This window comes from Balaenoptera ricei, chromosome 1 (genome assembly GCF_028023285.1).
Source record: "Balaenoptera ricei isolate mBalRic1 chromosome 1, mBalRic1.hap2, whole genome shotgun sequence".
Lineage (NCBI taxonomy): Eukaryota > Metazoa > Chordata > Mammalia > Artiodactyla > Balaenopteridae > Balaenoptera > Balaenoptera ricei.
In genome coordinates, this window is record NC_082639.1 from 65,469,888 (window position 1) to 65,495,087 (window position 25,200).

Here is a 25,200-nt window from a genome sequence, read left to right on the forward strand (position 1 = left end):
TATCTCTTGGAATAATAAGCTCCAAGTTATGGGTGGGCAACATGGGGACACAATAGAAATATTCTGAGACTCCTTTTTGCTGTTTTTGGTGGTAGAGAGCGCTGCTGCTGCCTTGGTTTCTTACCCTTTCAATACCAACTTCTATAGAAACTGAATTGGTTATGAAGAACTAGGGTACTGAGTAAAAACTCAGGTATTACCAGAAAAGAAATGGACCAGTGAGAAAGGAGAAAAAAATTTCTAAAAATATGAAATCTATGTTTCTGTTTTGTTTTTTCTTTATGATGAAGAAAGAAAACTTGCTTTCAGAAATGAAAACTTGTTATAATTAACATTAGAAAGGAATTTAATGGAACATTCTCCCTTGTTTGTTTCAGCTACTCAGGGTCATTGTCAGCAGCAGGCTAGTTAGTTGTCTTGAAAAGCTGGCCTGCCACTCATTGAAGACTTTCTAGGTGTGCCCCTCACTTTGAAAGGTGGAGTGATTTATCAGTAGACACTGTGGCAAAAACAATTCTAACAACTGCACCGTCTAGCTTTTTAGCAGCTCCTCAGAACTCAGCCTTCCTATAGCCCACTTCATAAGGCATTTTAAAATATGGCTTCTGATAAAATCACTGGTCCAATTCACCCAGTACAATTATATTTTTACTAAGCAGAGTCTTCATGTGTTCTAATAAAATGCTGCAGAACAATGACATCTTGTCTTAAGTCGTACAGTATGAAACATCCCACCTGCTTATAAACTGTCTCTGGGGAAAAGGGGAGGGAGTCCTTTTTTATGAATTTCAATCCTCTTATGAGTAGGATTAATGCAAAAGTGATTTCTAGGTTCCAGCTTAGACAGTAAAATCAGACAAAGCAAAGTGGCCATACTCACTCATTGGGGGTGCCCTTTTGGCCACAAAAGTAGCCCTGGCTGTCTGTAGGATAGGCCACTCTTCTGGGGTCGCCATTGACCCAGGCTGCAGGAACAAGAAAAGACAAAAAAAATCAGCAACAGCTGGCTGAAGGCAGTCTGATTTGAGAAATTAGAATGCACCATTGCAACACACTAACCTCTCCCCTCAATCACAAAAGATTATTGATTTTCTTAAAGGAGTAATTTCTTAATGAAAAGTAAAATAAAATATGGATGCATCAGTCAGAAAGCACATTTCTTATTCTCTCAGGATTCATCTGGGTTGTAGCCAAAACATGAGGTAATGCACTTAGAAAATGACATTTATTAAAATGTGAATTAGAGGGCACACTACAAATGCTTGGTTGTCAGGAAGTCACTTTTGCTAGGGCTCAAACCTAAATGACTTCATAGCAGAGCTAATAAATTTGCAGTACATATTATGATGTAATTCTTTTGGGTTATACATAAGTGAAGACCATTACAAAAAATTCAAAGGAATGAAACTATAATACCCAATTCAAATTGCCTAGTTCTTTATGATTTCTTATGACACTGTAAAGGCAAACAGTAGCAACTTCAGAAGTAACACATAATAAAAATTCACTGTACACTTTGTCTGATAATCTCAAAGCTGCCTATAAATATCAAGTGTTTTCAAACTTCATGAAATTAAAGATTTGGCTCTGTTTTCTCTGAAGATGCTGGGAGGGCTCTACCTCATACAAACTCATCGCCCTTATATACTTATCAGCTAGACTAGAGAACCACACAAAGCAACATACATTAGCTAAATTGGGCAATACTCCCTAATTCTAACTAAATGTTTCTAATTTCTCTAATTTGATGAATATGTTTCCTAAAAATCTGGGAAATTTATTGGTCACCTAATGCTTGCCTCTGCATATGGAAAACATATCTCTTTGTCCTTTGCTTCTTTTAACATTTCCAGCTATCTCCTTACCCACATTTAATGGATTTGACAGTTCATGTTACAATTCAATCACTCTTATGTATATGGCCTGTGTGACTTGGGAAGACAAAAATAAATCCATTCTGAATGAGAATTTTAATATGGAAAAGACACCTTTCTCAATATTTTTTCTCATCCATCCAAGCCTTTCCTTTTAGTATCCGAGTACCCAGAAAAGTCTCCTTTGTCTAATTCTTTCTCCAATGTCATAGAGGCATTGACAGTTTCATCTTCTAATACCTTCTTATAAAATCTGACTCATTCGGACAGTTCTCTGCTGCCATATGCTCCCATCTTTATTTCCCAGGATAAAGAAAGTGGACTATAAATAAAGCATTTAAATGACATCTAAGTGTTCAATGTATAATGTCTCCAGGCACTATTTTATTAAATTCTGTTTTTATATCTTAGTTTGTCAGATATCTAAGAGTTCTAATTCTACCTGACTCTATACTCTGTAATATGTTTCTTTTAACTTTATCCCAAAATGGTTTATTCCTTTTCTATACAATTATTAATTCAAAATGGGCACCTGAAGAAACATTTGGATTGCTAGGTTTGCTACTTAATATTTTTATGACCCTGAACAAGTCACTTAAATGCTTTAGTTTTGGCTTTCCAATTTGTTACTAAAAAATATGTGTATAATAATACCCAGCCCCAAAGAATGTTGAGGATATGAAAGAAGATAAAGAAAGTAAAATGCCTAATGTGGTGCTTGGCGTGCAATATGGACTCAGTAATGATAGTTCCTCTCTTATTTGGGTTTCACAGAAACCAAACACTGAGACAAGGACTTTGATACAGGTAGTTAATTTGGGAAGTGATTAAGTGGGGGGTGAAGAGAGTGAGACAGGGAAGGGAGCAAAGCCAATAAAGTGCATGTTAATGAGTGGGATATTGTTATGGGTGAGGTGACTCCACGCTGCTGGGGACCTTCTGAGGAATCATGGAGAACATCTGCCCATGTCCCCATGTCAGTGGGCATGATAAAACTACCTGCCATAGCTGCAAGCAAACTTGGAAGGACTGAGGGGATATGGGGTGGGGCATCAGCAACACCTGCTGTAGTTTTTTTTTTTCTTTTTTCATCATCAGTCATTCAGTTAAAGATCTTACTAAATGACAGCTATGTGTCCTGTACTAGAAGTCAATACCAGTATAGTTTATGTCAGAGTTCTTAACAAACACATGAAAAGGAGAGAATAAAGTTTGTAGAAGGCTTGGAGAAGAGGTGGGACCTGGAAAAGAATGGAAAATGACTGAGATTTGAGAAGGAATCTGGAAGGTGACAAGGAGTAGGGAAAGAGTTATAGATTGAGGAAACAGTATAATAATAAGAGCTTCAATTTACTAATTGCTTACATGTATCAAGTACTATGCTAAATATATTATATCCATTTCTCATTTGAGTCTCACAATAACCCTATAAAGTAGATATTTTTACCTCTGATATTATTTGCAGCTCAGAGTTTTATTTACTTCTCAAGATCACCCAGGTTGGGGCTTCCCTGGTGGCGCAGTGGTTGAGAATCTGCCTGCCAATGCAGGGGAAAACGGGTTCGAGCCCTGGTCTGGGAGGATCCGACATGCGGCGGAGCAACTAGGCCCGTGAGCCACAACTACTGAGCCTGCGCGTCTGGAGCCTGTGCTCCGCAACAACAGAGGCCGCGATAGTGAGAGGCCCGCGCACCGCGATGAAGAGTAGCCCCCACTTGCCGCAACTAGAGAAAGCCCTCGCACAGAAACGAAGACCCAACACAGCCATAAATAAATAAATTAATTAATTAATTAAAAAAAAAAAAAGTTTGAATGCTGGCAAAACCAAATTTAAAAAAAAAAAAAAAAAAAAGATCACCCAGGTTTTAAGTGGCATAAACAGGGTTTGAACTTAGGAGTGTTGCTCTCTGGGGCTCATGCTTTAAACATTAGACTATAGTCACTATACTGCTGCCTACTAAAGGATAGATTAGGAATGAGCTTGCTAACAGTGGAAACGACAAGGATATCAGCTAAATGAGGATGAGCAGTATGTTAGACACATATGGTAGGAAAGGAGATAACACGGGTAATTTTGGAGCCTCTGCCACCTGTAAAGAAGAACTTTGTACTTGGCAGGAGAAGCAGAGAGTCTGGTTGACGGGGATCTGATGCCCAAGACAAAGGAGAGGAAGATGAACATGCAAGTGTCAAGGGAAGAGTTCTCCTTCTTGATTTTGTAGTTTTGAATTATGGCAAGTGGCTGTTTACTAAGCTGCTGCTACACCTCTCCACGTATCCTCTGGCACAGAAGTTTTGCTGCATATGTTCTGTGTTTGAGCTGGAACATCAAGTCTGAGCTGAAAGCTTCAAAGGCCAATTCAACCAAGTCACCTCAGTCAAGGGTATCTAGTTTTCTTTATCTTCTCCATTAAGACCACATCTCTCCACACCTCGAGTGGAGGAATATGGCAGGGAAAAAAGGAGGAGGAAAAGGAAATATGCAGTAGCAGTCATTCTGTCCATTAGTAAAGTAAGGGGCTTCTCACATTTTACTCCCTTTCTTGGAATTTCTCTTTTCATGGAACTTCTAGAACTGTGCTGTCCGATATGGTAGCCACTAACCACATATGTCTACTGTGCACTTAAATGTGGCTTATCTGAAGTGAGACATACTGTAACTGCAAAATACACATCAGGTTTTAAAGAGAGTATGAACAACAAAAAAAAAGAATGTAAATATCTCATTAATACTGTTCATATTGAGTATATTTGAAATGATAATATTTGGTTATGGTTAATTATTATAACTAATTTCATCTGTTTATTTTTACTCCCTTAAATGTAGCTACTAGGAAATTTAACATTACACATTTGACTCACTTATGTTTCTTCTGGCTCGAACTGTTCTAGAATATTTCCCCCAAAATGCCAGGGCTTCTCATATAAGGTGATTAATTGTGCTGTAGCATCATGGGTTTGTACGTCAGTCCTCCTCAACTCCATCATACCCAACACATCCTTTTTATAACGAATATTTGACAATGCTGCTTTTATATAAATCTTGAAGTACTATTTATACATAACTCATCTACCCCCCACACACAATTTCTTTAAAAAAAAACAATAAAGTGTACTAGCTGTAATGTAAATGAGAACTAAGAAAATAAGTTCTAATTAAACAGTATCCATATCAATATTGCAAATGCTCACATGTGACCAAACTAGAAGACACAGTAAAATAGGTAATTGCACCTATAGATAGAATCACTGAATGTAACAGTTATAATTGCAGGAGGATTCAGGTGTATTGTGTAGGAGACTCAAATACTGTAAGTGGTGTTGTCAATGATATGATTTTCCTAAACGAAAAAATTTTAGTAAATTCCAACCAAAAAAGTACAATCTTTCCTCAAATTCTCTTGGTAGTTATTAAAACCATGCAAAAATAAAAATTTGTAATTTTAAAACAGAAGTTCTAGATTCAAATATTTAAAAGCAAATTGTTACCTACATGAGTGGTACATGGGAAAGTTAGGCAAGAAGTGGGGCAATTCTTGGTTTTGCAGAACTGTCCCAGATATTGCCAGGCATCTATCTTCCCTGGCTCCCACCCACCCACTAAAAGACAGTAGTACCTCCAAAACATATGACAATCAGAAAGTCAACTCAAATTTTCCAGAAGACCCCCTTTGCAGTGGTACTGCTCCAGTTGAGAGCCACTGATGTAGATGTTTATTCACACTCTTAAAAATTTCCAAAATATATAGATTTCACATGGTCTTTTCCTCCCTGGTTTTTTGGGGGATATGCTATCATGGAGTTCTTTCTTATAATTTAATCCCATATACTTTTTTATTCACTAGTTTTATTTTTTGGATTCTACATATAAGTGATATCATACAGTATTTATCTTTCTCTCTGTCTGAGTTATTTCACTAAGCATATTGCCTTCCAAGTACATCCATGCTGTTGCAAATGGCAAAATTTCATTCTTTTTTATGGCTGAGTAGTATTCCATTGTATGTATATACCGCATCTTCTTTATCCATTCATCTGTTGATGGACATTTGTTTCCATATCTTAGCAATTGTAAATAATGCTGCTATGAACACTGCAGTGTACATATCTTTTTGAATTAGTGTTTTTGTTTCTTTTGGCTATATACCCCAGAGTGGAATTGCTGAGTCATATGGTAGTTCTATTTTTTTTTTTTAAGTACTGCCTTTTCTTTTTAATATTTATTTATTTATTTAGGTTGCACCAGGTCTTAGTTGTGGCAGGCAGGCTCCTTAGTTGAGGCTCCAGGGATCCTTAGTTGTGGCTCACCAGCTCCTTAGTTGCAGCACATGGACTCCTTAGTTGTGGCCTGTGGGCTCCTTAGTTGTGGCACGCAAACTCTTAGTTGTGGCATGCATGTGGGATCTAGTTCCCTGACCAGAGATCGAACCCGGGCCCCCTGCATTGGGAGCATGGAGTCTTAACCACTGCGCCACCCTTTTTTTTTTTTTTTTGAGAAACCTCTATACTGTATTCCACAGTGGTTACACCAATTTACATTCCTACCAACAGTGTACAAGAGTTCCCTTTGCTCCACATCTTTGCCAACATTTGTGATTTGTGTTATTTTTGATGATAGTTATTCTTACAGGTATGTGGTGATATCTAGTTGTGGTTTTAATTTGCATTTCTCTGATGATTAGCAATGTTGAGCATCTTTTCACGTGCCTGTTGGTCATCTGTATTCTTTGGAAAAATGTCTATGTTAAAATTTGTATGGAAACACAAAATACCCTAAATAGCCAAAACAATCTTGAGAAAGAATCACACTCCCTGACTTCAGACTATACTACAAAGCTATAGTAACAATATGGTATCGGCACAAAAACAGACTTATAGATCAATGGAACAGAATAGAGACCCCAGAAATAAGCCCATGAACTTATGGTCAATTTACAACAAAGGAGGCAAGAACATACAATGGAGAAAAGCCAGTCTCTTTAATAAGTGGTGCTGGGAAGACTGGACAGCTACATGTAAAAGAATGAAATTCAAACATTTTCTAATACCATATACAAAAATAAACTCAAAATGAATTAAAGACCTGAATGTATTGGGTTGGCCAAAAGGTTTGTTCATTTTTTTCCATAAGATGGCTCTAGTAGCACTTAGTTGTCTTTCACTGGAAACAATTTTGTTAGATTGCATGTGACAGCTGTCATATCAGCATGCATTTAAAAAAAGACTTATCAAAATTGGTGAATTTTTGTGTAGCCGTTTTAATATTGAAGATGGAAAAAAAAAGCAACATTTTCGGCATATTATGCGTCATTATTTCAGGAAAGTAGAAACGCAACCGAAATGCAAAAAAAAAAGATTTGTGCTGTATATGGAGAAGGTGCTGTGACTGATGGAACATGTCGAAAGTGGTCTGCAAAGTTTCATGCTGGAGATTTCTCGCTAGACGATGCTCGTGGTCGGGTAGACCAGCTGAAGTTGATAGCGATTAAATCGAGACATTAACTGAGAACAATCAACGTTATACGTGAGATAGCCGACATACTCAAAATATCCAAATCAAGCGTTGAAAATCATTTGCACCAGCTTGGTTATGTTCATCGCTTTGATGTTTGGGTTCCACATAAGTTAAGTGAAAAAAATCTTCTTGACCGTATTTCCGCATGAGATTCTCTATTGAAAAGTAATGAAATCATTCTGTTTTTAAAACAACTTGTGATGGGCAATGAACAGTGGATACTGTATAACAATGTGGAATGGAAGAGATCATGGGGCAAGCGAAATAAACCACCAACCACACCAAAGGCCGGTCTTCATCCAAAGAAGGTGATCTTGTGTATATGGTGGGATTGGAAGGGAGTCCTCTATGATGAGCTCCTTCTGGAAAACCAAACAATTAATTCCAACAAGTACTGCTCCCTATTAGACCAACTGAAAGTGGCACTCGATGAAAAGCATCTGGAATTAGTCAACAGAAAATGCATAATCTTCCATCAGGATAAAGCAAGACCGCATGTTTCTTTGATGACCAGGCAAAAACTGGTACAGCCTGGCTGGGAAGTTCTGATTCATCTGCCGTATTCATCAGACATTGCACCTTCAGATTTCCATTTATTTTGGTCTTTACAAAATTCTCTTAATGGAAACAATTTCAGTTCCCTGGAAGACTGTAAAAGGCACCTGGAACAGTTCTTTGCTCAAAAAGATAAAAAGTTTTGGAAGATGGAATTATGAAGGTGCCTGAAAAATGGCAGAAGGTAGTGAAACAAAAGGGCGAACACGTTTTTCGATAAAGTTCCTGGTGAAAATGGAAAATGTGCCTTTTATTTGTACTTAAAAACTGAAGGCACCTTTTGGCCAACCCAATAAGACTGGGAACCATAAAACTCCTAGAAGAAAACATAGGCTGAACAGCCTTTGACATAAATTGTGGTAATATTTTTTTAGATCCATCTCCTAAGGCAAAAGAAAATAAAAGCAAAAATAAACAAATGGGACCTAATTAGCTTAAAAACTTCTGTACAGCAAGGGTAACCATCAACAAAACGAAAAGACAACCAACTGAATAGGAGAAAATATTTGCAAATGATATGACCAATAACGGGTTAATAACCAAAATACATAAACAGCTCATACAGCTCAACATCAAAAAACCAAATGACCTGATTAAAAAATGGACAAAAGACCTGAATAATGCCATTTACTTTTATTCAGCTGATCAGCATGTATGGTGGCTTTCAAATACGTCCATAAATTATTTGACAATTTTCCTTCAAATAGTGGCGCTTAATTCCCTATCCTTTGAGTGTGGACTAGACTTAGTGACTTGCTTCTAATGAATAGAAAGTGACAGAATAATATTTGGTGACTTCCAAGAATAGGTCATAAAAGGCAGTGCAGCTTCCTCTTTGCTCTCCCTCTCTCTATTTTAGATCAGTAGCTCTAGGGGAAGCCATCTGACATGTCATGAGGACACTCAGACAGTCCTATAGAAAAAGCCCACGATTGTCAGCAGTCAGTAAGAACTGAAGCCTCGTGCTGACATCCGCGCAAGGGAGCCAACTAGAAGGCTGATCCCTCACCACAGTCAAGCCTTCAGCTGAGTGTGGCCTTGGCTTACATCTTGACTGCTACTTCATAAAGAACTCAGAGCCAGAGCCACTCAACTAAGCTATTCCCAATTCCGGACCACAGAAACTGTGAGATAAGAAATGTTTGCTTATTTTACATTGCCAAGTTTGAGAGTAATTTGTTATGCAGCAATAGATAACTAATTACTATATAGCTTTAAAAAATCTTTTATATACTTAAAGGAAGCAGTTAAATCACCTTTCTCTCCTTCAACCTAAATATTCACAATACTTAAATTTTATTTTCTATTTGATTTCTATTTCTATTTTTATTTTCTCTTGTCATGTTTTAAACTCATAGCTACAATTCTTAGGATTTAAGTATTTTTTGTTGCTTCACTATATGATTTAATACATGGAGCCTGCAACTTGATTAAAATATGACTTAGGGCCTACCTAACCAATTACACATTATCTGATACCTATTTACCTTACTTCTTTAAAAAAAAGTTAATACGAAAACTTTATCTTAAAGTGTGGGTCTAGAATATAGTCAAACTCCCATTCAATCATTCATACTGAATTGTCAGTCATCATATTCTTTTTTTTTATTAATTAATTAATTTATTTATTTATATTTGGCTGTGTTGGGTCTTCCTTTCTGTGCGAGGGCTTTCTCTAGTTGTGGCAAGTGGGGGCCACTCTTCATCGTGGTGCGTGGGCCTCTCACTGTCACGGCCTCTCTTGTTGCGGAGCACAGGCTCCAGACGCGCAGGCTCAGTAGTTGTGGCTCACGGGCCTAGTTGCTCCGCGGCATGTGGGATCTTCCCAGACCAGGGCTCGAACCCGCGTCCCCTGCATTGGCAGGCAGATTCTCAACCACTGCGCCAGCAGGGAAGCCCCCAGTCATCATATTCTTATTAAGTTAAATCATTCGTTCATTCATTGGGCCTTACTATTGGCCAGTGCAGAGGGAAGATGGTTTCTGAAGAATGATAACGGATTCGCTTAAGCTTAACCAAGTCACAGCCTTAATTTTAGCTGCTGTTCAAGTTGTAGTCTCTCTACTGGAACAAATAAAAGCAGCCTCTGCCAGCTTGCATGCAGCAATTGATCTAACAAAAGCTTTCCCCTTTCCCAGTAAGTATAAAACACCAGGAGCATTTGCTTTCACCTGGCAGGGATAGCGTGCTGCATCCTCACCATCTCCCCTTGAAGTTACATGACCTCCTAGCTCTTTGTCACAATTTAGTCTGCAAGGTTTTAATATAATATCTTACTTCACAGGATACCACACAGATTCCTTACACTGATGGCATCATGCTGATAAGATCTGGAGAATATTGGATAGCGTGTAACCTGGATGTCTTACAAAGACATACGTGTGCTAATGGATGGGAGATAAACCTCATGAAAATACAGGAGTCTTCCAGTAAGATCTGAGGGTCAGGTAGTGATATCTCCTCCAAAGTAAAAGATAAGTTGCTGTACCTTGCATTGTCTGTTATTTAAAAAGAGGCACGGCATTTAATGGCTGCCCCAAGAAATAAAGTGCTTTTCAGATAATCCAGGTTACTGTAATAGCAGGTCTGCCACTAGGTCTATATGGCAAATGCCTATTAGAGGTTCTTATGGCTTTGGAGAAAATCCATATCCTTTCAGCAAATAAATGTTCTTCTTTTGAGAAGTAGCTCCTGAACGTTGAATGATCACCTAATGACATGAGAAGCCCATCAGTGAACTGAATGTTATCTGATCCATCAAGCCTAAAGTTGGCTGTGCCCAATAGCACTCCCTTATTGAGTAGAAGTGGTGTATTCATACAACGCTTGAGAAGGTCATGAAGGCACAAGAAAGTTACATAAGAAGATTGCTCACAATAATAGGCACGTGCTCCTGAGGCACAGCTTTAACACATACCTATGGCTCATGGAAATGTCCCTGTGATTATTTGACTAGGAAGCAAAAAAATCAAATCAGATTTACAGGTGGGTGTGGAGGATCTGTTGGCACGGATCAGGAGGCATTCTTCTGGTTATCTACTTTGACTGAAAGAAGAGAGGAACTGAATCTGAAACGTTTATCTATTCATAGACAGAGGCCAATGATTTGGCCACGTTATCACAAACTGGAAAAGAAAAAATATTAGACAACCAATGGCAAGGAAGTTTAAGAAATATTAGAAGTACTGACCTCCAAATGGACCCAGAATATGAAAATATTTATGTCTCATGTAGCTGCTTAGTAAAGAACCCTCTGTAGAGACAGCTTTCAATAACCAGATCGAAAAGTAATTTTTCAATGATTTTGTGAAAAAGTAATCATGACAATAGGGATGAAAATTATGCGTGGGTTTTGGATAACATGGACTTTTATTCACAAAGGCTGACCTGGATCCCAACAATGCTTATGTGACAAATCTGTCAGCAGTGGATAACCAACACTGAACTCAATCACCCAGAATAGCCAGCCTTATGGAACAAAATACCCTATGCAAGATCCAGTTAAAGCACCACCTAGGAAGCAAGCCTTTCAAGGTTGGGTTGCTGTTTTCTAGAATACAGCAAGATCCTAGCAGGAAATCGATGTTATAGTCACACAAGATAATTGCAGAGAGTTTAATAAAGAAATATTTACAAAGGTATGGGCAGAGTTAAGGAAAAGAAGAGTTGGTTCAGAACCCAGAGGCTAGCTACAACAGGGAGTCGTTTTTACCTCTAGGCCTGAAGGGGCAAAGGAGGAAGGAGTTCCCTAAATCCAGAGAGAGAAGCCAAATGGAAAGAGTTGACTGACTGGACTTGGGCCCTTAGGTAGAGAGGTGCAGCTAACCTGTGGTGACCTACCAGCAAGAGAATCAGAGGAATAAACTCCATAAAACCATTCTCTTACACTCCAATCTGCTGTTGATACCTCCCACAGACCAAATTGGAAGCCAGGGGACAAGAGAGCCTGTGGGTGTCATCATAAAAGCCAACTTCTCGAGGGACAGAGCAGGGTGAAGAGTAGGGTAGAGAAGAGATCCAAGGGGTTAAATGAATAATACCCAGCTCAGGGACTTCCCTGGCGGTCCAGTGGTTCAGACTTTGCCTTGCAATGCAGGAGGTGTGGGTTCGATCCCTGGTCAGGGAGCTAAGATCCCACATGCCTCACGGCCAAAAAAACCCAAAACATAAAGCAGAAGCAATATGGTAATAAATTTAATAAAGATTTTAAAAAATGGTCCACGTAAAAAAATCTTTAAAAAAAAAAAAAGAAAGAAAAATACCCAGCCCATGTTCTGAACAAGAGACCAGCCTACTCACAGGGGAAACTTTAGATATATTCAGCAAGACATTCAGGACTTCATAAAGACAAACAAAAAACTACCAGAGGTACAATGTTTTCAGACTCTTTTATTAGAATTTACTGCCACATAGGACAGCAAAAGAAAAGAGCAAAATGACACACATTCTAAATTTCAGAGTCTGTAAAATGGAAGGGGTGAGAATAGGAAGTAAAAGATGGGACGAAGAGTATGTTTAAAGCATATTTGTAAATAATACACAGAATTGAAAGAAAATGGAAAAACCACCCAATAACTAAGAAATCAAATTAGGCTTTTCACAACACCTTTGTTTTTTTTCTGTATTAGCAGGTCTGACTTTATGCTTGCAACATTAATATGCTTCTTTTTCTAGTTAATCTAAATAGATGTTAGTCTACTACTATTTACAACCTGTTCAAGGTTTTGATTCACATTGAAGTGGCTGGAAATAATGAAGACAAAAATTTATTTATTCTCTCCTTCATTCACTCTCCAGATGTTTTTTGAGTGCCTGCTATGTGTCAGCACCATGCTAAACTCTGGGTATATAAAGGTCCTTGCTCTCCTAGAGCCTACAGTCTACTGGGGGAAAGAGATCTTAATGAATTAATTGCACAGATGTGAAATTTCAATTCTGACAAGCACTACAAAGAAGCAATATGTGGTACAGAGAGAGGGATTCATAGAGGCAGATGATCAAATGAGGAAAGCCAGGGATGATGTTCCTGAGAGGTATGCAGGAGCTGAGATCTGAAAAACGAAGAGAGGCACAAAGAGGCTTCCAGCCGATGGACACCTGGACAAGGCCCTGTGAGGGGGAGGGGCACGATGGGTACTGGGATGGAAAGGAGGCCAGTGTGGTGCACACGTGGGCTGGAGCATGGTCCCAGATCTGGATGGAGAAGCAGTATCTTAGGTTATTTTATACAATGAACTACAGGGAGATTGTTTTAGCGTAACAAGATTGTCAGTGCCAGCCGTGTAATCCATAGCAGAGGCTCTGTTCAAGTGGGTCCTTCTCTTCCTATTAAATTTTCCTTGAAAAACTCAAGGTCACCACACATTCAGTATCACTCATCTTGGTGTTTACTTGCTTAATTGTGGTTCTATAATTGGCAACCATTGCTTTATGTCAAGGAAGAGCTTTCATTGTTCCTAAAACCTGATGCAATTTATTATATCTGAAAATGCTACATGTAATCTTCATTATTAACATCTACTACTAAATACACTTTTTAGAAAGATCTATGAAATCCTTTGAGGTCTTCCTGGCCAAAAAAGCCCGAAGAATGAGATACTGTCTGACATAATTTTATTTACTCTATAGCACAAGCATTAACTGAAAGAAAAAACCAAATCTACTAATAGGTGTGGATTATCATAAAGAATATGGTCCTCTCTTTAGTGGGTACATAATAGAGGCTAATTTAGCAAACGGTTACTGAATGTAAACAATGACGCTGCAGCAAAGTGAACATGTACTCAGTCTCACAGAGCAAGACTGCAGCTACCAAATTATTCATGATTTTTGCTTGCAAAACAATACCTGCATTTCACTCACTCCTCTGGTGCCGTTCTCTCTGTTTTAAGTCCAACTCTACGTGGAATTAGACGATGGAGGGAAAGGAGGGAGAGAAAGCATTAGGAGAGTATCATGGGGTTCTGATCTGCCCCCTCTCTCAGTATCCTTCATTACTTAAAGAATCCTCATTCATCTTCTTTATTAAATAAAAGGCAGTATAGCATGATGATTAAGAGCAGAGGCTCTAGAATAAAACTGCCTGGATTATACTGGTGAATAAAACCAAATGCCAAAGTTACACAGCAATCAATACAAATCAGGATCAATCATCTTTTTCCCTTAATTTTCTCACTATTTTAGAAATAACTATAAAAGACTACTTTAAGTGTAGCCGATGCATGTGTGTGTGTGTGTGTGTGTGTGTGTGTGTGTGTGAGAGAGAGAGAGAGAGAGACAGAGAGAGACACAGGGAGAAGAGAAAGGTAAGAAGAGAAATTATTTGTGAAACACTCCTATTTGGGTAATTCATAGCAGATTAACAAAGATTGATAAGCGATGGGTAAAAACTTTGTTCAGGCAAATCATCTCTTCACTCATATCAAGGAACTCATATCCTGTTACTGAAATACCAGGAGCAAGTATTATTACCTAGTATTATCTCTTATTTCCAAACATTTGCAAAGTATGTTCCTGTTGTGCTCTAGGGTTGAGTCAGAAGTTGCAGCCATTACAAAGCCCTCTGTCAAGGAGAAAATGTGATTAGACCAACTGCTTGCACTGACACTTAAAAATTAACTGCAAATCTGTTTGGGGCAGCTAAGGCATTCCCTGAACACTTGCTGGTTGGGAATGTCGGCTTTCAAATCATTATTTTGTATCCCTTAAAGATACATTTTAACTGTTTTAATATGTGAGGAACAGGCCTGCCAAATCGTGCTTATGGCTTTTTAACACAAGCAATTTACAAATGCAATGAAGCAGATAATAGGACACATGATACCGAATTTGAAAATCTGTGTTCATGACACTGCTGCCGTAGAAACATTTTTGGAAGCAGCCCTGTGTCCGGTTGCCTGGATAAGAAAAACGACGTTTCTCATTTCACAGGTGGCCTCTTCCACCCAATGGTGAGTTTAGGGTCATGTCCTTGAGCACAAATCAGTCTCTCTCATGCTAACAATATTCTACTTGAAATCCTCTAGAATTCGTGCATTCAGCAAAATACAACAAACAGTAAAAATCTCACTCAGCATTAAAAAAAAAATCTGTTCCAGTAACAGTCAAAACTAAGTGTTTTCCTTTTAAAATGAAGGCTTCCATAGTAAAGTATTAAGTATGTAGTTTTATTTATAAACATCTATATATTTGTCAAGAATGCAAAAGGACATTTAACACTGGTTCTGGTTATTTATAAATACAATAAATTTTTCATTAAAAAAAGTTTACGAGAACAATTTTAAAAATAATGGAACAGGAGTCGTTTAAATTTCTTACCTTTTTATCGAAAAAAAATTTTTTTGCTAAAACAATGTTTCCAAGCTGTGACCTGATAGGCAGGCTCATTTTAGTTCTGAAGTCGACTAAAGGCACAGTGTGACTTCCTGTCACATTCATTCTCCATCACCAGTGTCCACTTACAATGAATATTAGGATCATACCTTTAAGCTCAATACAAAGGGATGCCTGGTGAGGCATAACATAATTTTTAAAATTATATTTATTTATTAGTAAGAGAGACTGTCCACTGCTTCTCTGTATAGACAGTATCAAAAAGTCATCTTGGAATTATCTTTGTTCTTCAAAAAGTCACTTGAGGGACCTCTCAGTTATGAAAATATGGTTCTCTCCCTTCCTCATATCCCTTGGGATGGGAAGACTAATTAGCTTTAAGAGAAGGAAGGGACAAGAACTAAATTTTTCTCCTTGAGATTTTAATTTAGGACAGAACAGACTGACCCTGAACTAGGTCTATAGGCCAAAAGGAATACAAATACCTTGAAGGCAGAGACTGGGCTGTTGTCCTAGGCTTAATAGAAGGGTCTAAGAGTAGGGGCTGCATTGTGATACTAGCCATGCTTTGAGGAGAAATGGCTGAGCATGGCATAAAGACTTAAAAAGCTATAGTCTTGGATCCTAGTGTAGGAAACCACTACAAGAGTGGAAGGATCCAGATGAGCAATTCACTAAGAAATGATCCAAATGGCACCAACCAAAACATCAGAGCTCCAGTAGACTACAAAGTCTTGCTCTCCAGTGAGAAACTGGAAATAAGACTGCCCCCTCCTTGACATTTCGGGGCAGTCCAGGTCAGGGTAAAGAATGATACGCTGGTTGCGTATCATTCTTGCTATGAACACAATGAATGGAAAAGTAGATGTGTGACTGTATTGCTACCCCCAGACAACGCACATGTACTTTAATACCAGAAATGATGTGGTCAAGCTGGACTACATTTGATTTTTTTTTAATTAATTTGTATTATTTTTTTTTGGCTGTGTTGGGTCTTCGTTTCTGTGCGAGGGCTTTCTCTAGTTGAGGCAAGCGGGGGCCACTCTTCATCGCGGTGCGCAGGCCTCTCACTATCGCGGCCTCTCTTGTTGCAGAGCACAGGCTCCAGACGCGCAGGCTCAGTAGTTGTGGCTCACGGGCCTAGTTGCTCCGCAGCATGTGGGATCTTCCCAGACCAGGGCTCGAACCCGTGTCCCCTGCATTGGCAGGCAGACTCTCAAACAATGCGCCACCAGGGAAGCCCTACATTTGATTATTAATTCAGCCATTTTGTTTATTCTCCACCTCACTCCATGAAGGATTTAAGACTGAATTATGTAAACCTCCTCCTTTCTGTACTTGGTACTCTCAGTTCCGCTGTTTCCAGTCGACCCATGATGGCCTTCCTTTAATCCTTTGCACTGATCTATAAATTACTTGCACATCAAGGCCCTTTACTGGTATGTTTTGCCTTGGTTCATTCTCTATTAGAGAAGCAGTCCCTAACCTCACTAAATTCAAGAAACAGGGATGCAGACCCCACCTCTTGATGAAAGGAATGGCAAAGAGTTTGCAGCCATGCGTTAAAACTACTATAGTTCAGCCTGTGGCTGCAAACTTTTTACATTCCCTCCACAATCAAATATGCTTTTACTCTCCCAGGATCCCCAGAAGCCTCATCCAATTAAGGCATCAGAAGCTAAAGGTCTGCATCTCATCACCTAAGTCGGGTCCAGGGGTTGATGAAGCCCTTGAGGGTTGGTTCCTCTTGTAAGGATGGTGTCTTTAGCTAGATCATTGAATTCATTAGGTATATTTCCTAATTACCATTGGCAACAGTGTTGCCAAACCTTCACCACCGCCTAACAAAGTGCCCTTCCCTCCTGCTTCCAATTACATTTCCTCCCTTTCCTTCAAACTCTCGCCAACAACCCCTTCAAAATCCACCTGGCTTCTGAACACCACCTGGTCTCCAAAACCAATGCCCATATTTTAGGTTTTGTTAAGCCAGCATGCCACTTCTGGATATCAAGTTTTGTCCTGCTTATCTATTATTGCACCCCCAAACCCACTGGCTTAATACAACCATTTTATTTTGCTCATGACTTTGGGAGTTAGGAATTTGGGGAAGGCTTAGCTGAGCCCCTTGGGGCTCTCTCACGCAGCCAGATGTTGAGTGGGGTTTCAATCATCTGAAAACCCTCAGGGCTGACAGTAAACACTATCTATCCCTGGGAGCTCAGCCCAGCCTATTGACTAGGACCCCTATACAGGGCTTCTCCATGTTGCTTGGGTTTCTCACAGGATAGTGACAGAGTTCTAGGCTTGTCTGCATAAATTTACTTTCTTATTAACTTCCTATCTTCTCAACTAACAGGAATAATTATTCCAGAGGAAGATTAAAAAACAAAACCAAAAACAAACTTTAGACCCTAACTGTAAGTGCTTCCTGTGTAAATACAACAATGAAATAACTAACTCTCTCAACTGGAAATCCATTTGAAAAAAAAAAGAAAGAAAAAATTATTGAATGTTAAAATTGCGCTATTGTATACATAATGTTAGCACAAGGACAGCAAGAACAATTTGCATAATAAATATTCCTATTCTTTTTTTCTAGCTACCACAATTGAATAGCACCCATCAGTGAAGTAGGACAAAAGAGGGCTATTACCATAAATGTTTGATCTTTCAAGGAGATTTGATTACCTTCTACCCAGACTCCACTTCACCCACTTGAACGGAGGTTCTGCCTTTCATCAGTCGAATGCCAAGTGCCTTTGTTGCATCCAAGTGTTACCCTAGCTGGCCATATTCTACATAAAGGGCAAAGAACAGTTTTTTTCTTGGGAGAATTTGTAAGAAACATGGCTCTTTCATGGGAGCACTTCTTATGAAAAGAACATGGATGAAAGTAAGCCTAAGAAGGTCCTGATCTAACAAAATGGCAAAAGATGCAAAACTACTTACAACACATCAGTAAAACTGACTTAGCTTCACCTTTCCTCAGGTGAAGGTACACATTCTTTCATGTTAAAAAAATTCTTAACACTCCTACTAACCTCTGCCAAGCGTTTTCCTTCATTCTTCTTTTAGTCCAACATTGTAAGAGTTAAATTTATCTTAGAAACAGGCAAGTACGGCTATTTGTAGTTCAGGGATGAGAAATATACATATATTAAATTTTGTGAGTCGCTCATTTTAATCAGTGGCATAAGGATTAATTTAGAGGAAACACTAAATTAATCCAATATTAAACACAGTTTTTCATTGAGGAATCTTTATCTTCCAATTTCCTTATGTGAATTAAGGCATTTACAAACTGAATCTGGAGATCTTGAACAAAAAGGCAGATTTCTCATCTTGCTCCAGAGGGAATGACAGTACACACTCCCGTTTCTTCTACCGTGCTGACAAGGGGGAGAGTGGCAGTGGGTTTCCCAGCTCTAGATAAGGACAGAAGGCATTTCTCTATGGATTACAAGAGACTGGCTCTGAGATACAGAGGAGAGACTTACTGAATTATGCCATAAGGCCTCCTAAGGGAAAGATTTTGGGCACAATAAGAGATCCTTATGAAGTCCCTGTGTGCATTCAAACTTTAATAACCAAAATTATGGGTTGCTATAGAAACAATATAGTAAATTACATTTAAAAGCAATTTATTAAAATTCAGAGCAGCTAGATTATACAATGGTAGCAAATGAAGTACTGCCTCTTACTATTATGTAGCATTATTGGCGTAGCTGGATATTATTTCATTTACTCCTCATAACAGCCCTGCAAAGTAGGTAGTGTTTCCATATTTTTACAGGTGAGAAAACTACTGAGATTTAGAAAGTAGCTCAAGTCCACCAAATAACATGGGGAAACCCTAGATCTGCTTGACTCCAAATCTTTTTTTCTCTCATGCAACATATTTCAACTCGATGACAAAAAGTAAAAACAAAAAAATTACAGAGACAGACATGTGTCCCAAAGTTGGAGAAGCTAAAATTCTATTAGTTGTATAATAAGAAAATGCACTGTATTATAATATTCAATTTATATATTTATGTATTGTGCTACTAATGCATTAACGTTTAGAAGTTCAAATACACTGAAGAAATAACAAAGGAATCTTCTGAAGACCTAAGAGCACATTATTTGGTTTTGTGGTTTATACTCCTTTCTTCTTCTCTCCTTCCCTATCTTCCTGCCTTACTTTTTTGAATTCTCCATTTATGTGTAGTTTTCACCTGGTATTACTCAGATGATCTTTTGGAAATCACTTTCAATTGCTGTTCTCAAAGTATTTCTCTTTACTGGAAGATAAAACTGAAGACCAGAGAAAAGTATTTTCCATTGTTCTCTAGGTAGGCACTGCCTTCTTTCTGCTGATACAATCTATCCACATTAACTCTAGGCATTAATTATTGTTACTAGAAGCTATTATCTGACTTTCACAGCCCCCCCTCCCAATAATAATAAAGTTTCCTAAGTCAGCATCTAAGGGATAGGACTTAAGTCTCTGTGGATATGTGATACATTCATATGCAATGGTGAAATCTTTTTACAGAAAATATTCACACCAGTTCCTTTGGTAGTTTTTTCTTAAATTGAAGTATAGCTGATTTACAAATCTCTATTTTATTTATTTCCTCTCTGTTCTTTAATATTTCCTTCCTTCTGCTGACTTTGGGTTTTGTTTGTTCTTCTTTTTCTAATTCCTTTAGGTGGCAGTTTAGGCTGTTTATTTGAGATTTTTCTTATTTCTTAAGGAACACCTGTAACTGTTTATTATAGTTATAGTTGCTTTAGAATTTTCTGTCTTTTAGTCTTTAAGTGGTTGATCATCAGTCCTTATTATATATTTGCATTTCCTAGTGAGATTTTCCCTTTTAGATTCTTACTTCTTTTCCACTTAGATAAGACCCTTTAACATTTCCTCTATTCAAAATGATAATCTTGCTGGGTAGAGTATTGTAGGTTGCAGGGTTTTCCCTTCAGCACTTTGAATATATCATGCCACTCTCTTCTGGCCTGAAAACTTTCTGCAGAGAAATCAGCTGATAGCCTTACAGGAATTCCCTTGTATATGACTCCTTGTTTTCTCTTGCTGCCTTTAGAATTCTCTTTAGCCTTGACTTTTGCCATTTTAATTATGTATGTCTTGCTGTGGGTATTTTTTGGGTTCATCATGTTTGGGACTCTCTGTGCTTCCTGTACCTGGATGTCTATTTCCTTCTTCAGGTTTGGGAAGTTTTCAACCATAATTTCATCAAATACATTTTCAATCCCCTTCTCTCTCTCTTCTCCTTCTGGGACTCCTATAACGTGAAGGTTCATATGCTTAATGCTATCTCAGAGATCTCTTAAACCGTTTCAAGTTTTTATTTATTTATTTTGCTGTTCTGATTCAGTGATTCCCATTATTCTATCTTTCAGATCATATATACATTCTTCTGGATCACTCAGTCTGCTATTCATTCCTTCTAGTGTGTTTATTTCAGCTATTGAATTCTTCATTTCTGATTGGGTCTTTTTTATATTTTATAGTTCCTTGTTAAAATTTTTACTGTGCACATCTATTCTTTTTCCTAATTCAGTAAACATTTTAATTACTAATGCTTTGAATTCTTTATCTGGTAAATTGTTTATTTCTATTTCATTATTTTTTTCAGAGTGTTTCTTTGGCTCTTTTAATTGACAGCAGTTCCTCTGCTTTTTCATTTTGCTTAACTTTCTCTGCCTCTATGAATTTAGGTGAAACAGTTACCTATCGTTGCTTTGAAGGGTTGTTCTTATGTGGGGCCATTCCTGTACAGGTGCAGTGTGTCCACTGCCTTTGGTGGGAGAGCTGGATTTGATGTGGATCCAAGTCACATCTTTCCTCAGGGTTTGCTGGCAGCTATCACCTTGGTAGGGGGTGGGGCTAGAGATGGAGGGGCTAGAGCTGGAGCCCAGTGTGAGGCAGGGCTTCCTTTCTGCTCAGTGGCTGTCACTGCCCTATCAGGGGTGGGGTCTGAGCCCAAGTTGCTGGAGCAGAAGCCCAGAGGGGCGGGCTCGAGCTGGCTCTGTTCCCCTTAAGTGTGTGTTTTCCCCTCTCTCTGAACTGGCACCTTTGCCCCAGAGTGGGGGAGTGCTGAAGCAAGTGGGGCTTGTGAGGGCTCTCTGCTCATGTTGTCTGCAGACAGAGGTCCAAGCTGTCTCTAATGCACTGCCTGTGCAGGCACGCACAACCGTTTTCCTTATTCTGCTCAGACACAGACTCAGGTGCAAGTCCCCTTTGCTCCTCACAGCGGATCAGTGTCCTCAGCCTCCCGCACCCCCACCCTGTTGCTGAGCCACATCACTGGGCAGGTGAGGCCTATGTGGACACTTGGCATGTGATCAGGGGGTGAGCTGTGGTGGGGCAGCTGCTGTCAGAGGTCGGGGCTACGTCAGATGCACTGCTTGAGTAAGCTCAAGAGTGGCTGCCACCATCCCACCCAGGCCGTGCCCAGGGACTAGCTCATCTCTGCCTCCCACAGTCGAGTCTTCTCCCCAGTTGTGGCTGCCCCAGATCCAGTGCTGCTCTGTGACATGGAATGAGCAGGATCAGAGCCTCTGCTTGGCTTGGGTGCATGCCAAGGCAGTTATGGGAAACCCAGCAGGCACTGCCGCAGACCTCTCTCCACCCTGCCTCAGGGCAAGACAGCACATGAGTGTTCCTCACAACTGGAGTCCAGGCTTCCCACAGCCCTCCTGTTAGGCCCAGCAGTCCTCCAACCAGCTAAGGGGGCTCGTCTCCTCTGTATAGGACCCCAGGACTGGGGCACCCAATCCAACCCAAGTGGCTCTCACTGCTTACTCCCCAGGGTGAGTGTCCAACTGTGTGATCTTTCTTGCCCTCTGAAGTCCCCTCCCAGGAGCACAGGTCCTGATCTGATTGCTTTTTTTTTTCCTTCCTACCCAATTATGTGTGTATCATTCTTACAGCCTTGGAGTCTTTCTGCCAGTTTCCAGTTAGTTTTCAGTGAGAGCTGCTCCACATGTAGATGTATTTTTGATGTGTTTGTGGAAGGAGGTGAGCTCCACGTCCTCTTACTCTGCCACCTTGATTGATCCCCTTTGGTAGTTTTTAAAACAACCCAAATAAAGACCATCTATATTCGCCCTCTTAATTTTCACTTCCATAGAGAAATCTTTAATCTAACAATGAACAACAGGATATCTCTTTCTGGTAGGCAAAGACAATAGGATTTCCTATATGTCAATGCATATTTGGTGAAATTCTTAATATCTGTTCCTTCTTTTTAATTTACTTATAAAAAGAAAAGGTTATGTATTACTTAAACTTATCTAGGCCCTAGTTCTTATTAGCAAATAGCAACATGAACTTTATTAGCTGCTTAATAAAATTTCAAAAGTAAAAATGATTAAAAAGCAACCATAAGGTTTTTTTGTTCTTCTGTATAATTGTATTTACCTAAGTAATTTAGGCTTGCTTTTGGATAAACTGCTTTGTGTTTATTTTTCATTGCATCTGCTACCCAATGAGTCCTGGTGAGGTACATTCCCTCCAGAAAATATAATAATCGATAATAAGAAGGATTTTGGAAGAAAATGATTAATGTTAAAAATGTGGCATTGACTTAGTTATTTAATTAGCAAATGTTAAATATCTTCTATACCTGTATTTACTCACCCACAAGTCCTAAAAGAATGTAGGCAATAATGAACAGTATGAAGATCATGCAGCACAGCACATCTGTACAACTCCTAAAGACAAAAAGGAATAAAGAGTTAAAAGCGTCCTGAGAAGACTCACATAGCATCCGTTTTCCTCCCTCTTTTGGACTTAATGTGTCTCCCCCAATTCCCTATGTTGAAACCTAACCCCCAAGGTGATAGTATTAGAAGGTGGGGGGGGGGGAGAATTAAAAGGGGTACAAAATAACTTATTGTTCAGTGCAAAAAAATATAAGAAGGGAGAAAAAGACAATAACAACAGTGATGTGCCATTTTATACCTAATAATTCTGAAAGGTAGATCGGATGCATTTCTGCAATCAAAGACTTTAGCAGCAGGGAGTGGTTATAGTTCCATGATTCAGGAAGTTTCCCCAGAGCTGTTAGTATTTATTTTCTTGATTCTTTATTTGTAAAATGTTTTTAGAGGTTAGAGTACACCAACATCAAGAAACTATTTTTTATTTGAAATTGTAATTTAAGCTATTTGATTTTCTTCATGCTTCCCAATACATGGTATAATAAAAAAAATTAGCCATTTCCATTCCCCTCTCTCTCCATTATCTTTCTACATGCACATTTAAAGGGTACTATTATTAAATAAAGGATTGACTACATAAGCTTTCTATGAGGAATAGAGTTGCAACTATTTGAACAACAATGTCTATAATGCATTAAGAAATGAAATGCGTCTAAACGGTAATTTTCCAGCTATTCTGAAAGCTGGATATTGTGAAATGAGGTTTAGAGAAATTTTAGCTCATAGAGACTTGGTTATTTTCTAAGGGATCACAAGTCAAACCAGTATCCAGTAGGATACTCAGGTTTTCAACTAAAGTATTTCCTATTTCTAATATTAAATTTTGTTCAGCTCATAAGTGGTCTAGAAGGTCAAAACTATGTCTTGAAAGTATGAAACAATACAATCATTCTTTACTTGAAACTTAATGAAGAATCTATTAGTAAAGAAAAAGATCGACCTATTTGACAGGATTAAAAGATGCGCATGAGAATTTTCATAGCAAAAACTTCTTGTTCTAGAGGGCATATGGATATGGTCCAGTCTTTTAGCACAGGCAGGCAGAAGTTACATTCTATTTTTAGTGGTGGTAGTAATAATAATAACGAATGATAATTGTACAGTAACAGACACAGTAATACCTTACACATTGATAAAACCCTGTTATACCTTTACTGCTCTCACATACATAACTTTGGTTTTTTAGGGGTAGTGAGGTAAGCTGACTTATGTAAGTCATGAGACCTCCATGAGAGAGAGGTAGTTAGAGAGGCAGACAAATATCTACGTCTCCGATACCTAAACTTTTTCATTTAGTGGCTATTCTAATATGATTACAACTTTCTAGAAAGACTCCAATTAGCCATATCTAAAACTCCACACACATCCTATTACTCTACCTCACAATAGGAAATGGATCCATCATAGGGAAAGCTAATCACAGTCAATGCAGAAACAAACTATCACTTGTTTAAGACTAATTTCAACCCAGGAATTTTAAATTTCATTGGGACTGAAGAATTATGAGAATAATAAAAAGAGAAGAAAACAGGCACCCTAGTTTTCTTTGGTTAACAACCATTGAAGGCAAAACCTGATGGAGGTGAGGAGAGGATCTAGCTCGTGTGCATTTTGACACATCCTACTCAAGATCAGGTTCTCATCCTGTCAGGGCAGTTGCTAAATAGCCTGATACCTAATAACGAATGCCTGCAGGTGAGGAACTAAAGGAGAGAAAACTAGAACAGTGGTATGTTTTTACTAGAAATCTTGAAGTTGTCAAAGCCCTGTATGTAATGGTAACTACCAAGGAGACAGGGATGTAACCAGAAGCCCCAGACAGGCTGGCCAGCATCCTGTAATATTATATCTATAATATGTTTATATCTACATAGTTACATTGTATATAATATATACTATAATGACAATATCATATAGTATTATAACGTTTTCTTCTCATACTATGTAGTAAGCACAGAGAGAAGCACAGAGAAACTTAAAAACATACTAGAAAGATGAATAAAAGAAACTTAAAAACAGAGCACGAGGAAAGAAGCAGAAACACCCCCCGCCCCCCAATTTCTAAAAAGTAAAACCCACACTCCTCGGTTACTGGCCCTGATGAATGGCATCAGTCAGGGTTTGGTTCCATGTGGGGTTTTACATTATCATTTCTCTTTCTTTTTGGTGCCAAGGACACACTACAGCCCCAGG

The 25,200-nt window shown here is 38.7% G+C and overlaps 1 protein-coding gene across 1 annotated transcript in view; it reads right to left on the reverse strand.

The window, feature by feature from the left end:
* The window catches only part of SLC44A5 (solute carrier family 44 member 5), a 352,752-nt gene that overhangs the window by 73,490 nt on the left and 254,062 nt on the right, over positions 1-25,200 (reverse strand). The window contains exons 3-4 of the mRNA XM_059899408.1: positions 22,925-22,998; positions 881-965 (exon numbers count right to left, since the gene is read on the reverse strand). Of these exons, the coding sequence (XP_059755391.1) occupies positions 881-965; positions 22,925-22,998 (159 nt within the window). The remainder of the gene's footprint in view (positions 1-880; positions 966-22,924; positions 22,999-25,200) is intronic.